Source organism: Populus trichocarpa, chromosome 14 (genome assembly GCF_000002775.5).
Source record: "Populus trichocarpa isolate Nisqually-1 chromosome 14, P.trichocarpa_v4.1, whole genome shotgun sequence".
Classification (NCBI taxonomy): Eukaryota; Viridiplantae; Streptophyta; class Magnoliopsida; order Malpighiales; family Salicaceae; genus Populus; species Populus trichocarpa.
The window spans coordinates 11,320,740-11,336,004 of record NC_037298.2 but is presented as its reverse complement, the minus strand read 5'-3'; the positions used below and the strand labels follow the sequence as shown (position 1 = coordinate 11,336,004).

The 15,265-nt window shown below is 33.7% G+C and overlaps 1 protein-coding gene across 3 annotated transcripts; it reads left to right on the top strand.

Moving 5' to 3' along the window:
* Nucleotides 1-4,443: 4,443 nt before the first annotated feature.
* On the top strand, nt 4,444-12,042 carry LOC7468530 (E3 ubiquitin-protein ligase COP1). 3 transcript variants are annotated; one of them, XM_024585582.2, is made up of 13 exons: nt 4,444-4,875; nt 5,074-5,151; nt 5,570-5,725; nt 5,947-6,297; nt 6,626-6,783; nt 6,902-6,967; nt 7,439-7,517; nt 8,266-8,421; nt 8,517-8,615; nt 9,472-9,576; nt 10,394-10,573; nt 11,122-11,232; nt 11,314-12,042. In XM_024585582.2, the coding sequence occupies exons 1-13, from the start codon at nt 4,567-4,569 to the stop codon at nt 11,482-11,484; spliced, it is 2,019 nt and encodes a 672-aa protein (XP_024441350.1). In that variant the 5' UTR covers nt 4,444-4,566; the 3' UTR covers nt 11,485-12,042. The 3 variants fall into 3 exon arrangements, with proteins under 3 accessions (XP_024441350.1, XP_024441351.1, XP_024441352.1); XM_024585583.2 differs by having other exon boundaries at nt 4,726-4,875; nt 5,566-5,725; XM_024585584.2 differs by having other exon boundaries at nt 4,726-4,875; nt 5,037-5,151; nt 5,566-5,725.
* Nucleotides 12,043-15,265: the final 3,223 nt, after the last annotated feature.

Genomic DNA, 15,265 nt, shown 5'->3' with positions numbered 1-15,265 from the left:
CTTATGAGGGCCTCTATTGGGTCATCATATGATGATGTCCCGAAACGAATTTCGAGGGCTTTTACACAAGCCTCCCAACTGGTAAGAATCTCTGTTTCCTCTAGTTTCTGATACCACGGTATAGCCTTTCGTTCCATATGAAAATTGTCTATAAATAACATGTGTTGGGCTAGGGTGTTGTGAAATTTAAAGAATTGATTTGCCTTGTATACCTAACCGATAGGATCATCTCCATTAAATCAGGGAAACTCCAATCGGATTGATTTGAGTTGAACCTATTAAATTCCTTCCTGCGGTACTACTTCATGTCTTGGATTTCCATTGACAGACTTGGCAGGCAAATTAGAAGGGGAGCCCATGGGCCTTTTCCCTTTAGCTTTAGTCATCTGATCCATCCTAACAGACATATTTCTTAATTATTGGACTATATCTTCCAATATTTGTTGTTGATTCTGTTGCTACATCTCTTGTTGTTGTTTCATCCCTGATATTGTCTCTATCAACCGTGAAACTCTGGTTCCTTCAGCCATCCAAGGAACGTTGCTCTGATACCACTTAGAATGAGTTTGAGTTGTTGTTCTAAAAAGAAAATGGAATTTATTCCACTTAATGAATCTTGATAAGTCTTTTCCCTTAATCTTGGGCTTACAAATAAAAGTTTGTGGAAATTGGAATTGAAGAAAAAAAATGAAGAATAGAATAGAAAGGACAATCTGAAATAAAAGTACACCCTAACTAAATCTCTATGCAGCTTCGAGGCAGCCCGGGCCTCCTTGGGTGAATGTGATTTGCTACAAAGCAATTTCCTGCCTTTCTGCCAACCCTTCCTCCTTTTTTTATTATCACCATCTAGGAGTTTAAATTTTGAATTCAAGATGAGGTTTGTCTGCTGGGTTCCTGATCTGATTTGCATGTTGACCCTTTCTTTTAATTAAACGTTGTCGTTGCTTGAAATTGAATATTCTTGCCAGCTGTCAGCCAATGAGGATGCTTCTCTCTCAGCCTTCCACATAAGTTGTTATATCCCATCCTGACCCTACACGTGCTCACCTTATCTATTTTCTTGCAAGTACTCTAGTTTTCCTATCACTTTCCTCTTCCTTCCAAAACTTATAGGATCCTCCCCCGTGACCCTGCTGTCGAACTACTACATCCTAAGCTAAAGCGTTCACTTCTGTAAGAACCAATGTGATTCTTTAGCTATAATTGCTCGTTCATGTAACTTTTTTTACATAGCATTATTGCTTCTTTAATGACTCGTTATTCCTATGTTATGCAAAGTACTCGTTACACACAATAGTAGCGAGTACTGTAGTACTCTTCAAATCACCGTTCATGACTAGTTATTTTCTTTTTTTACGTAATCATTTCTTCATTTTCACTATCATTAGCAACCATTTCCTCGTGATCAAAACGCAAACAGAGACTGGACAATTATGCTTCACTCATCTGTCTTGTCTCAAATCTCAATTCCCCTGTTTCATCAATCTCTTGTTCTCCTTCACTAAAATCAATCATAAAATTTAATTGTTCTTTATCACCTACCATCACGAAATCTAGTAAGGTAGAGGTATTTAGTGTTTAAGTTATATGAGTTTGTAGATATAATCTTTAGCATTTGAAATTAAACAAGGATAGGTGAATATTTGATTTACTAAGATATATAACTGCGAACAATCTCTATTTTAAATGTTTTTATAAAAGAATAAACAATCTTTTGATTTTTCCTTTAAATTTAATATATGGTGACATGATTTATTTATAAAATCAAGCCAAAATTTGTACTTTGTGATAATATAAATTTTGGCATGTATTAAGAAATCAAATTTGATCATCTGATACTATGAAGAATACCTTTAACTTATCTTCAAATTGTTGTTAGAAGAACTCTTATGAAATGTTTAGGTTTAATCCAACAAAACTTCGTTCTTATTAAACTTCAAGCATGGATGAAGAAAACTTGAGAGCTTTTGAGAGGACTTCATTACTTGAAGAGCTTGTCTTGAGAAAAATTTTGTGTCTCCAAGAATTTTTTTTATATCTAAGGTGAGACCCTCTATTTTTAAAAGATTTGTAGGGGTTCTTAGGTTTTTTTTCAATGCCACATGACATTATTTTATTAGTTGATCTATATTTGTGAGATTTTGTATTTATGATAAGATATTTTAAATATCTCATTTCATGTGCCAACCTTTTATTAGTTAAGAAATACATGGAGACTCTTTTATTTTTCATGTCATTTATTTCAATTTTATTTTATCCTTTCATATAAAAATAAAAATAAAAAGAAAAATGACAAATTATGTAATTTAATTAGTAGAAAATTTTTGTTTTTATAAATGCTCGCTCGAGACAAGCTCACTTACACTTAAAAATAAGTATGCATATCTTGAAAATATGGTTGAAAGGGTTTATACCTTAAATATATTTTTTTTATTAAAATTTGATTTAATCATATTAAATTTTCACAATAAATTAATATAGATATATTTTATCATGAAAATAAAATATAATTATCAAAATTTAAAATTTAAAGAACAATTTTGATTGAAACTCATCAAATTAAATGATAATATTGAAGTTTGATGGTTAATTTAAAACAATAGTAATCAACAACTTTAAACAACAAATAAGATTTTTTTATTTACTGAAAGTGATTATCTTATTTTATAGGTTGCCATCCTAAATACAATTACATAATCCATTCACACTTCTAACTAATTGAAACTCTTATGGAAACAACAAGGAAAAGAGAAAGAGTTGTCGGTTGATCATTTTTCGATCACCAAAACAGAGAATTGTGTAAAAGAGTTTCTCTTTCTGAAAGGAGTTCAATGACGTTGTTTCTTTTTCCTTAAACATGATGAGAAAAGAAAACCAAGTTCCATCTGATTTATTTTAATTTGGATGATTTTTATTTTTTAAAAGTAATTTTGGATTGTTAAGTGATTCTTTGAGGTTTATATAGCGTTTTGAAAATATTTTTAGGTTAAAACAAGTTAAAAATAGAGTTTTTAGAGTCCAAAAATATGAACTCTAATTCCCTAATAATTAGAGGTGAACAAAAACAAAAAACTAAGTCAAATATAGGCTATCTTCCTTAAAAAATTAAAGAAAACACAATGTCCGTTCCAAAGGAAAAAAAACCCATGTGCAGCCTAATTTATCAACACCTTACATCTTTCTTTTAATTTTTAACCCTTTCATTTAATTATTTTTATTTAAAGGTATGTTTGGAAACGTGGTGCAAACCGCGTTCTCAAACATTTTTAATTTTATTTTTGCTTAAAATGATTTTTTTATATTTTTAAATCGTTTTGATGTGCTGATATTAAAAATAAATTTTTTAAAATAAAAAATTTTTTATTTTGATAAATTTCTAAGCGAAAAATATTTTGAACCGCCACCGCTACCACAATCCCTTCATTCTTTCTCTCTCGCTCTTATTTCCTAAACAAATTGAATTAAATTTTTTTTTTAAATAATGATTCATCTTTTATATTTTTTAATTGTATAATACTTTAAAGAGATTAGTTTGATTGGTATTGAATTTTTTTCCTTTTAAATTTTATATGAATTAGTTGTATTTGTATAAAGTTTTTATAAAAACCAAAATCATTTGTTATTAGCAACAATATTTAGCCACTAAAATAAAATAAATAAAAACATTTAAAATAAAAAAAAGAGTTAGTGTAAAACATTTGTAATTATATCTATATTTTATTTATACAGTAAAAATTAGTTTTTTATTTTAATATTTAATTAGTATTAACAAAAAGAATTTGATTTATATATTTTTAGTTTATTTTATAAAATATAAACAATATATTTTTGTTTCTCAATTAAAAAAAATCATGATAAATAAAAATATATTTATAATAAAATTTTTATATTAAAAACTAACTTAAAACCCAATAAACATGTTCTCGTGAACAAACTTCCTCAATGAAAAACAAAATTAAAAAATGCATTCACAACATTCACATATTGTTTATTATATTTAAAATTACCTTTTAATTCTATCCCAGTGTACCGCCGATAACAAGGCTAGCATGCCTTTAATTTCCTTAAGGGTACTGTTTATTTTTGTATTTTAAAAATATTTTTAATAAAATTTAAATTTTTTTTATTTTTTTATTAATTTTAAATTAATATATTTTTAGTATTTTCAAATCATTTTAATGTATGATGTCAAAAATAATTTTTAAAAAATAAAAAAATATTATTATCATGTATTTTAGCACGAAAAACTATTTAAAAAACAATCACAACCACATTTCTAAAAAAAGCTTAATATGAGATTTTTTTATTTTGTTTTTTATTTTTAAAAAAAAACCCGAGAGAAGCGGTCGTGTCACGTGTACCATTCTCACCCTCACAACTCACAAGCCCACACTGGACCCCACACCCTTTCTCTATCTACTCCCCACCATCTCATTCTCTGCGACTCCAAATGCAAGTATGCAACACAAAAGAAAAGCACAGAGACAGCACAGATTTTGTTTTGTTTTACACTACACCGGAAGTCCGGAACAACCAACGAAGATCAGCTCTTTTTTTTTATAAATGGAAGAGGTTTCAACGGGGGCCATCGTCCCAGCGGTAAAGCCAGAGCCGAAACCCTCAACATCCACGGCTGCCGCAGTTGCGTCGCCTGAGCCCTCCTCCGCCCCGAGCGCAGAAGAAGCTGAGTTAGAGAAGGATTTCCTCTGCCCGATTTGCATGCAGATTATAAAAGATGCCTTCCTCACAGTATGTGGTCACAGCTTTTGCTACATGTGCATCACCACTCACCTCCGTAACAAGAACGATTGCCCTTGCTGTAGCCATTACCTCACTACCAATCAGCTCTTCCCTAATTTCTTGCTCCAAAAGGTTTTTTCCACCTTCTATTTGCTTTTTAATATCTCTAATAATTGAAATTATCGATTTGTTTAATTTAACACACTGATTAATTGTCAATTTTGAAAAAAAGGGATTGAAAACTAAAATAAATAAATAAAATTTTTGAAATGATATTCACTTGGAAATTGCAGCTCATTGTGAGTTGTTGTGTACGGTTCACATGTGTAGCTATTAAAGAAGGCCTCTGCTCGTCAAACATCCAAGAATGCGTCGCCTATTGAACATTTTCGCCAATCCTTACAGCAGGTCAGTCAATTGCATTCTAAATCACTTTAATTTTGGTCTTCACCTTGTAAATCACTTTTTTGTGATTTTAAATGAGAGGATTAGGAGAATTGTAGCTTTGCATAGAGTTGGAAGGGCGATTTGCTTATTACTCACATAATTCCGATAAGACCAGAGTGGCGAAAGAGCTCCTTGGACCGAATGCTTATAGTTGTATTTTGAGACGTTAGTTTAGTGATATTCTACCACTGTTAACAATTGTAAGAAATTTGCATGAAATTTTTACTACTCTGAAAAACTATGTGTGATTGTTTATTCTGCAATCTCTGAAATTTTCGTGGGGTTGTTTAGATGCAGAAAACAGATTAAGTCATGCACAAAATTGATTTTTCCTTTCACATGCATGTGAAAATGACACATTCTCGTGATTGCTAGTCAGGGTTGTGAAGTTTCAATTAAGGACCTGGACACCCTCATGTCACTTCTTGCAGAGAGGAAGAGAAAAATGGAACAAGAAGAAGCTGAGAGAAATATGCAGGTGCTGCTAGACTTCTTGCACTACTTGCGGAAGCAAAAGGTGGATGAATTGAATGAGGTATGCTTCTAAATGCTTGGCCTGTTCAATCCTCATCTCCCTTCCCTTCCATTATGGATTGATGGATGGATTCTTACTTTCCATTAATATCTTCCAATCTTCCTTTGTGTTTCTGTGTTTTTGACTTATTTGATTGTTGATGGACCTACCATCCATAATGTTTGTTGAGATGGTTATATTTGTTGATAAATAGATTGATGGATGGATTCTTACTGTTGTAGGTACGAACTGATCTTCGATATATTAAGGAGGACATAGATGCTGTAGAGAAACACAGAATTGAGCTGTATCGTGCCAGGGATAGGTATTCTATGAAATTGCGAATGCTTGGAGATGATCTCACTGTGAGAAAACCGTGGCCTTCAACAATTGATAAGAACCACAGTGGTGTTGTCACCAGTTCTCTTAATGCCAGAGGGCTGACTACTGGGAATATTCCAATCAAGAAAATGGATGGAAAGGCTCAAGTAAGCTCTCATGGGCTCCAGAGAAAGGATACATCGGGTGGGTCTGACCCGCAATATAATCACTCAGGTTTATCTGCAGTGAAGAAAAAGCGCGTGCATGCACAGGTTGGTAATCTTTAATGGAGTTTGGTGCATGTTTGTTAATGGGAAGTATACAACTCCGACTCTTCAATATACAAGTATTGCGTGGATAACAAAAAGCCAAAAGCATAAAACCTAATGCTATTGGTCAACCTCATTGGTTTTTAGATGTCAATACAGCTAGTAATCTAGCTCTGCTCAACATGAAAGAATCTCATCCTACTCACATTGAGCTGATTATGTGTATATTATTGTTGCGGTGCGATTTCCTGGATTCCTTTTTAGGAACCATTTTTAGAAACTTTCAAATGATGTTTCATTTTCTCCTTGATTCATTTTTCTCTCATTGCAGTTCAATGACCTGCAAGATTGTTACTTGCAAAAGCGCCGCCAGTTGGCAAATCATCCACATAACCAGTCAGAAAGGGATAAAAATGTCATTCATAGAGAGGGCTACAATGCTGGTCTTGCAGATTTTCAATCTGTGCTGGGTACATTTACTCAGTACAGGTATAAATACCAATTTTCATTTCATTTTTGAAATATTTTTCTATGTTGGCATATTACCACGATTTTATCTCATATGTTTGTGGTTCATGTGTATTTTTCATTTGTTTTTTTGACACAGTCGGTTAAGGGTCATTGCTGAACTCAGGCACGGGGATATATTTCACTCGGCCAATATAGTATCAAGGTTAGTTAACACTATTGAATGCCCATCAGATTAGGTGAATTTGGGATGACAAATTGTTTTATTTTTCTTTAGGATACTTGAATACTTTATTATATTTCAGATACAAAATTGTGCTGGAGCAATTGTCAGTTGTAAATATACAAGTGGTGTTTCTTCATAAGGAAAGTAGCTTTTGTCTTTGGTGAATGGTATCCCTAAATAAGTAGCAAGTAATCTACAAAAACATTTTGATGGTTAAAATAATTGGATGCAATAATTGGTTGTTGGTGTACTTCACTGGTTGAAGTGGTGGAGGGTTGGTTTTCATAATGCTACCTGTAGCATTTGTTGAACATGTTATTATTCTAATGGATCCAATAAACTCTTACTTGAGTTATCAATCTAGCTTCTCTTTTTGTCTTGTGTTTTATGTTTACTTTTACATTTTATTCAATTCTTCTGAATTGTATCAACTTAAAATGTGGACTGCAGCATAGAATTTGACCGTGATGATGAATTTTTTGCTACTGCTGGAGTTTCACGGCGAATCAAAGTGTTTGACTTTTCTTCTGTAAGATAACGTTCTCTTTATTTCAAACTCCTTTTCATTTTTGCATAAAATGTCTAGGGAAACAAGAAAAAGAAAGATGCTGTAGACAGAGTTATGTCCTGCAGTTTGATCATGGTAGTATTTGAGTGTTTACCATCCATGGGCATATTCCATTGAGTAGTTTGTGGATTTATAATAGAAAGTCCGATCAAGTGTTTGATGGGTGTATTTTCACTAACATCTTAAAATTCTTCATTCACAAAAAATCTATGGAGAGCTAGATTCAATCTGACCAGAATACTCTTCTGTGGTTCTACCTGCACATATGAAACATTCTTTTTTTTGTTTTGCAGTCAGGGGTATCCTGAGTGCAACTTTTGAGCGCCAGTAACCCACATTGAGATTAGGGGATTTATGAAAACTTTGCTTCTCTAGCTTGAGGTTTGAACACTGGTAGCTAAGGAAGGAGCACACCCTTCTAAACATCAGGCCAAACTTCTGTGCTTATGAAAAATGAAGAGCAGTGTTTTCATTTAATAATTTTTTGGGTACTTATTGGAAGCCATATTCAATTTTGTTGGACATATATTCCACTTTGCCCACATCTCGTGGTCTGGTGGTTTTACCATATAGGAACTCAGGAAATCTACCAGAGGAGAGCATTAATATAATACTTCCTGGTTGTTCGAGTTACTGCATTATAGTCTGAACATGAATCATTGTGTTCTTTAGCTGGTTATTTATCATTGATTATGCTATTTCCCTCCAGGTTGTGAATGAACCTGCAGATGTGCACTGCCCTGTTGTGGAGATGTCTACACGTTCTAAACTTAGCTGCTTGAGTTGGAACAAGTTTACTAAAAATCAAATAGCCAGTAGTGATTACGAGGGAATAGTAACTGTTTGGGATGTGACAACCAGGCAGGTACTAATTGAAGTATTGTGGTCACCTTTTAATACTATCATATTACTTATGTGCTATTACCATAGTTTGCTTACAAACATGTATTAACTTGGCAGAGTGTGATGGAATACGAAGAGCATGAAAAACGTGCATGGAGTGTTGATTTTTCTCGCACAGAACCTTCTATGCTTGTATCTGGTAGCGATGATTGTAAGGTATGCTAAAACTAATCTGTATCAAGTCTAGTTTACTTACAACTGCACAGTCTAGAATCTCTACCAAAAAATAAAATAAAAAAATAAAGCAATATCTAGGATGGGATTGCTGTCCAGAAGAACCAGGCAAACCTGTGGTATTATTGTGCATATTTTATTTGGTACTCTGTACTTCTGGAAAATTCTGCTCTACTTTTCTACCAAGTTTGAGTTGGTTATACTGGTTTTTCATATTTGCATTATTTCTAATTGCAATAATGATGCTATAATTTTCAATAGCATTCAAACTCTTGCATTTTCATGGGAGTTTTTTTTTTTTTTTTTGTCATTGCTAGTATGAAAAAGCCCCCAGGCAATTTCTTTGGTTTGGTTATTAAAGCACTTCCTCTGTAAGCTTGCAAAGAGATCAGTGGTGCCCTTCCATATCTTTTTTGCAGAAATATGAAGTTTTATTTGTTTTTTTATTGTGGACATGAAGAAAATAATTTAATATGAAAATTCTACTGCTGGTGTCACACGGGAAAATTCAGATACACAGGTAGGTGCATGTTCCTGTGCATGAACACTGGTATTGAATAGCTGTGATGAGCTGTTGAATGATGATAATTTGGGTTATGCTTCTGCCTATTTTTCAAGATAAATTAGCAAAGTGCCTATAATGAATGGAAAGTCTATGTTTTACATGGAAACAGTTTTATGTGTAAAGTTCAAGTTGTGAAGCATGTGCTGGCAAGACAAACAACACCAAAGTAAAAATATTATATGGTGGCATGGTCTTCCTCTTGAGTTGTATTATATTCAAAGGGAGGTACATTTTTACTAACAATATTTTGAATCCATGCTCTATGTAAACCAGGTCAAAGTTTGGTGCACAAAGCAGGAGGCGAGCGTTCTAAACATTGACATGAAAGCAAATATTTGTTGTGTCAAGTACAATCCTGGATCTAGCAATTATATTGCGGTATGCTCCTGCAATGAACAACTTTCTTCTTTTTTTCTTCAAAGAGACAAATAACTATTCTTGACTTGGTCTCATACTCCAAATCCTTGCACCTATACAAAAGCAAGCATTCGTGCATGGATTAAGACATTCTGCTATTTGAAATCCACTTTTGGGTTTATTTGGTGTTTGGTTTTGGGCCTTGCACACTTGATAAGGGAGTGGGATGATGTGGCCTACTAACCTTTTATGAAAATCTTAACCTTAAGGATTCTTTTGTTAGGAGGTGAAAGAGGTGGAATAGTTAGCCTAGTAACTTCCCACCCCCTCTCATCTTGTTTAGAACACAAAAGGAGTGGTGAGGAGCATTTAACCTCAAAAGTGAGGTGCGTTGAGAGTAAGTTGTACCTTTGAAAACTCTGTGTTTTTCAATACATCAATTATTTTTCCTTATGAAAAGTGGGACGTTGTTGACATGTGGGTCCCATCAATCATCTTTATTTCCAACACATCCAACCAAACACCATTAACACTTCGCAGTTAATATTTTATTACACTCTTAATCTTTTAAAACTTAAACCTCTTAAATGGTTCACCTCCGAATTTTTTATCTGATACCAAATGCAACTTAGTGAAAGCATTTGTTTAATGTGACCTTGAAGAAAGACTGGGTTAATCAGATGTGTGTAATGCACATCTTTCATGAGGTACCTTTGATTATTTAAATCACAAATTCATAACACCGTGGAGTTTCACCCTCTGGAATGGACGTACTCCTGTTATTTATTTCCATACAGAATATATATAACCTTATGCATGAGTTCTGAATTATTTTCAGGTTGGTTCAGCAGACCACCAGATTCACTACTATGATTTGAGAAATGTCACCAATCCACTCTATGTGTTCAGCGGGCACAGGAAAACTGTTTCATATGTAAAATTCTTATCTAACAGCGAGCTTGCTTCAGCGTCAACAGACAGCACATTAAGGTTATGGGATGTAAAAGAGAATCTGCCTGTAAGTCATCTGTTCACGAAACAGTTATGGTTGCACCTTTCTTTTTCAATATAAATACTCTATACTAGCAATAATGTAATGCTTGAGCCCCAAAAGAGATCAAATATTATTTGCTTTTTCCCAAAAGAATTATTTCTATCTTGCATTTCGTATCTTGAGTCTTCATACATAGTATCGATTCTCATAAGCTAAATTGGATTTTGACTTGGGACTTCATAATTTCAAATTGTTGATGGGAAAACGAGTCCGTTCATGAATTACACATGGAAAATCGTTTTCAAATGATGGTCCTCGTAAAAAATTTGCAATAACTGAACCGATTAAGTTCTAAATCTGGATTAGTTTCTTATCCTAAAGTCTGAAAATTTTCCTTGTTGGATAAATTACTGGAAGATTGTGCTTGCTTGAATATATTAACTTTCATCCACGTTATTTTAGTATTCCCCTTGGCTTTGTGTGACTGGCATCGTTTCTTTTTGTTTATTGCTTAAATGATATATTAGGCAGAGTTGAATAGCTAAGTCACGCCTTTTGAGTTATGCTTTCAGGTTCGTACCTTTAGAGGCCACACAAACGAGAAAAACTTTGTGGGTCTCTCAGTAAGCAGTGAATATATTGCATGTGGGAGTGAAACAAATGAGGTCTTTGTCTACCATAAGGTTAGCTATAAATAAACATCAGCCTTCGTAAATTTTCATTTCCAAGTTCATCAAAGTGATGTTTTGGCTTTTATTTTGCAGGAAATCTCTAAACCTGTGACTTGGCATAGATTTGGTTCCCCTGAGATGGACGATGCTGATGAGGATGCAGGATCTTACTTCATCAGTGCTGTTTGCTGGAAGAGTGACAGTCCTACAATGCTATCTGCAAATAGTCAGGGTACAATAAAAGTATTGGTTCTTGCAGCTTGAAAAGGTAATAAAAACAAGAAAAAATGAAAGTAATACAAGCACAGAGAGAACCTGTGTTGGAATTGTCTGTTCTACTGTTATGGAGACAGTTCTCGCTGTTTTGTGGATGTAAATTGGAGCCTGAAGCTGGGTGGATCTTCTTCTTTTGTTTTTAACTTGACGAATTTTGTCGGGGTTTTACAGTTCTGGAGGCTGTGAATTAAGGAAAATTACCTTAAGAAAAATTATTACACAACCAGTTTCATGCGGATCAAAACTGCGATTGGTTGGTGCAGTGGACCCTAATATCAATACTGGGTGCTGCAACAGGGCCGTGTAATGGTTTCTCTTGGGCTAAGTAAGTAAATCTCATAGATCATGTAAATAAATGTTGTTATTTCTTGGCGGATAACTGTATGAAAAAATAATTATCACGCGGGGTTGGTGCAGTAACGTGGTCTTTTTATCATCTCCGTCGTCATCATTTTGTACTTTGTATTTGACTCCATAGAATCGATGGAGATGTAGCTGGAACTGATTCTCTTCGCTCATGCAGTTAAAGACGGCTTTTTTTTTTTACTGTGGCAACAACTTTAAAAGTAAGTTTGGTTATTTTTAAGCATCTGTGCTAGCTTTTTCTTGATTTTTCCTTTAATCCGTAACCACAAAAATTATAAAAAGGTTGAATTATCTGAAAACATGGCTTTTGCTTTAAATTTCAACTCAGCATGCTTAAAGCCCTCGACTAATTAGTCCACATCTGCAGACTGGTTTTTTCTTATGGACCGTTTTTAACTTAACCAGGAAAACGCATCAGATATGGTTTGGCCATCAACGGCCCTAAATGCAGTGGAAGGCAGTCGACCTTTTGTCAATAAACTAAGAGAATATTTGCAATTTTACAGGAAGCGTTTTCTATTTTTTGTGGCAGAGCAAACAGCCCTTACAGCTACTACCGCATCAGCCTTCGCGAAAGCTTTCTGTGAGCGCAGAGGGAAATCATTTTCCCTTGCATGAAATGAAAAATGAAAAAAAGAAAGGTGAAATAGTTCCCTTTCACCATGGCCACTAGAGAGGTATACAGGCAGAAAAGAGAAGAGTAAGCTCATCCTAGCCGGCGCATATTTCTCATCTCACACGCACATATATATATATATATATATATATATATATATATATATATATATATATATATATATATATATATATTACTCATAATGTGGTGAAAAAGAAAGGAAACAACCGAAGGACTATATATCTTGTGAACACAAGTAGTGAAATTCCTTCCATGCAAATTGTATTTAAAGTAGATTTTCTTTCCTTGAGCGAATGAGATCAGAACTCGTTGAGTATATTAAAAGATATGCAGCCAACGAGCACATTGCTTGATTAACAAGCAGAAACCCATAACATCCATAGAAAAAAACTGAAAAGAAGACTGGAGAGGGATACCAAAACAGGCGACGTACGGACAGAAAAAGAAAAGAAGCTGCATCTTGTTCTTTCTCAACCGAAGCTGATATGCTATGTAGCCAAAGCATATATCAGAACAAGTCATAAGCATAACAGCTCATATTCAAAGAACTAAAGCAAAGTACACTGAGAGTTTATAAAGAAATAATTGAAGTTAAATACAATTAGAAGTATAAGGAGAGAATCACATCTCAAAACCAAAAAAAATAATCTTACTCTCGAAGCATGAGGATCTAACAATGACCAAGCTAACAATATTCTTGGACTTGCAAGGTCAAGAAAACTCAAGCCATCTTTATGGGCTTGACAGAAGAAGAAAGGATATATAAGAAGGATAAGCTCAGGAGAGATATAGCCATGACCTCTATATTAACATTATCTTTCTCTGTTTTATTTCACCTTGACTCAAGACAAACATTGGTGCTACAGTTCCCGGTTGAGCCATGGTGGGAACCAGAGAGCTTGGGGGGAGGAGGACAAAGTTTTGGAGACAATAATGGCTCTTGGGATTTGACCTTTTGCTGAACAGTGCCATGAAATATACGAGGAAGATGGTGCTGCTATTTATATGCAAAATGTGGACTCAGCATGAAATAAAGGTCGAGGGTATAAATGGCTGTTCGAAAAACAGGTGGGTTGATGTGTCATTTTCCACATAGGAAGGTGCGGCTACAAAACGGACGGGAAATAGGAATATGTTATCCTGGGATTCGGTAGCAAAGCAGCAAACTATAGCATAAAGGCTTTTGAAAAATATTCCCCTGTGTAAATCTGAAACCTAGACTCAAGTTGATGTTCTATAGTTCAAAAAGAAAGAGAAGAAAAAAAGTTCTCTCATGAGTCTAAAGTAAACTTCAAAGGATATTGAACTTTCTACAACTGATTGATTAATGGATTCTGAAAATCGAGCAATTAAAGGTGGTTGTTGAACTTTAACTTGATGAATACTTGCAAAATAAGTCTTTCAATAAACTTAAAAAACTTTCTGATATTTAAGGTAGCATTGATACAAATAAAAAGAAACATTTAAAGCAATATTTGTGTGTTTACATTAAAAATATTAAAGATACAAGAGATAACGAGAGGTTAAAGAAGAGAATATAAACTCTCCCTTCTTCTATGTGTGTTTATGAATAAGGATGAGCTTAGAGTTTAATACATATCAGATAATTCATGGGTTTTTATATACCCATGAATCACGTGAATTGCAAGTGGTTAGCTTGAGCCCAAACCACTTATGTGATGGGCTTCGACGAGGCTAATTCAAATCCATCGAAGTGGTGTGAGTTCAGGTTGGTGGGACTTGAGCCCAACCTTGAGCCCTCATTGACTCGGGTTGGTGGGCCTCCAAGAGCTAGCATAAGCCCAAATCACATGAGTGGTGGGCTTGGACGGGTCTAATCCTGAGCTCATAATAAAGAACAACTTGAAATCGAGTATGTAAGACAATGATCATCGTCTTGTCTTAATTTTAGGTTGAAATGCTTATTAAATTAAATAAAGTTTTTAGGGAGCCATGTTTTTTTCGATCCAGTATATGAAGATCTCTTATATATCATGTTAACTACAAATTGCTTGTAATTAATCTGTATATTTGTTATCAATATTATCCTCTAAATTTTGTAAACAATAATGAATAAATTATGTTAAAATTGTCAAGCATATAAAATTTTCATAGAAGGAAAATTATATAAACATGGAATAAAAAGGAAATCTTAATTATATAGTGTAATTGTCTTCTTACTGAATGATTTTAGTGGTAATTTATATAAGAAAAGATTACATCGAACCTCCTATAGTTTGATTAATTTTTCACTTTACTTTCGTGTTTTGGAAAATTAAACTTTACATTATCAATTTTAATAACTTTATAACACTTTACATCTTTCAGATTTAAAAATAACAAAATTACCACCATATGATTGTTGACAAATATTTTGAAAAAATAGTTGTTTGACAATGGCTTTAAATTTACAAATATCATTATGTTCATGTTTATAACAAATTCAATCCCTCTTCCCTCAACTAGTAAACACAACCATCAAATTAAATAACAAATCAACACAATTTTTCTCAACAATTCCCCACCATTTCAAGCAAGGTACCCCACACCATTGTATTAGTGCAATTTAAACTCACTTACAACTAAGAACAACTCAAAACACACTGCCAATAATAACCCTAAATTTTGTGGCACACACAATTGAATACATGTCGTCATATTCATCAAATGCTAATAGCCTATAAACTTGCAACAACTTGAATGGACTAAAGTTCAAGAATAGAAAGTGCACAAAAGAGCAATTATTAGGATATGAAAATCAGATGC

Coding starts and splice junctions, on each gene's coding strand:
- LOC7468530 (XM_024585582.2), top strand. CDS start 4,567: ATGGAAGAGGTTTCAACGGGGGCCATCGTCCCAGCGGTAAAGCCAGAG. Junction 5,152..5,569: donor TTCGCCAATCCTTACAGCAG/GTCAGTCAATTG, acceptor ATTGCTAGTCAG/GGTTGTGAAGTTTCAATTAA. Junction 7,518..8,265: donor AAGTGTTTGACTTTTCTTCT/GTAAGATAACGT, acceptor ATTTCCCTCCAG/GTTGTGAATGAACCTGCAGA.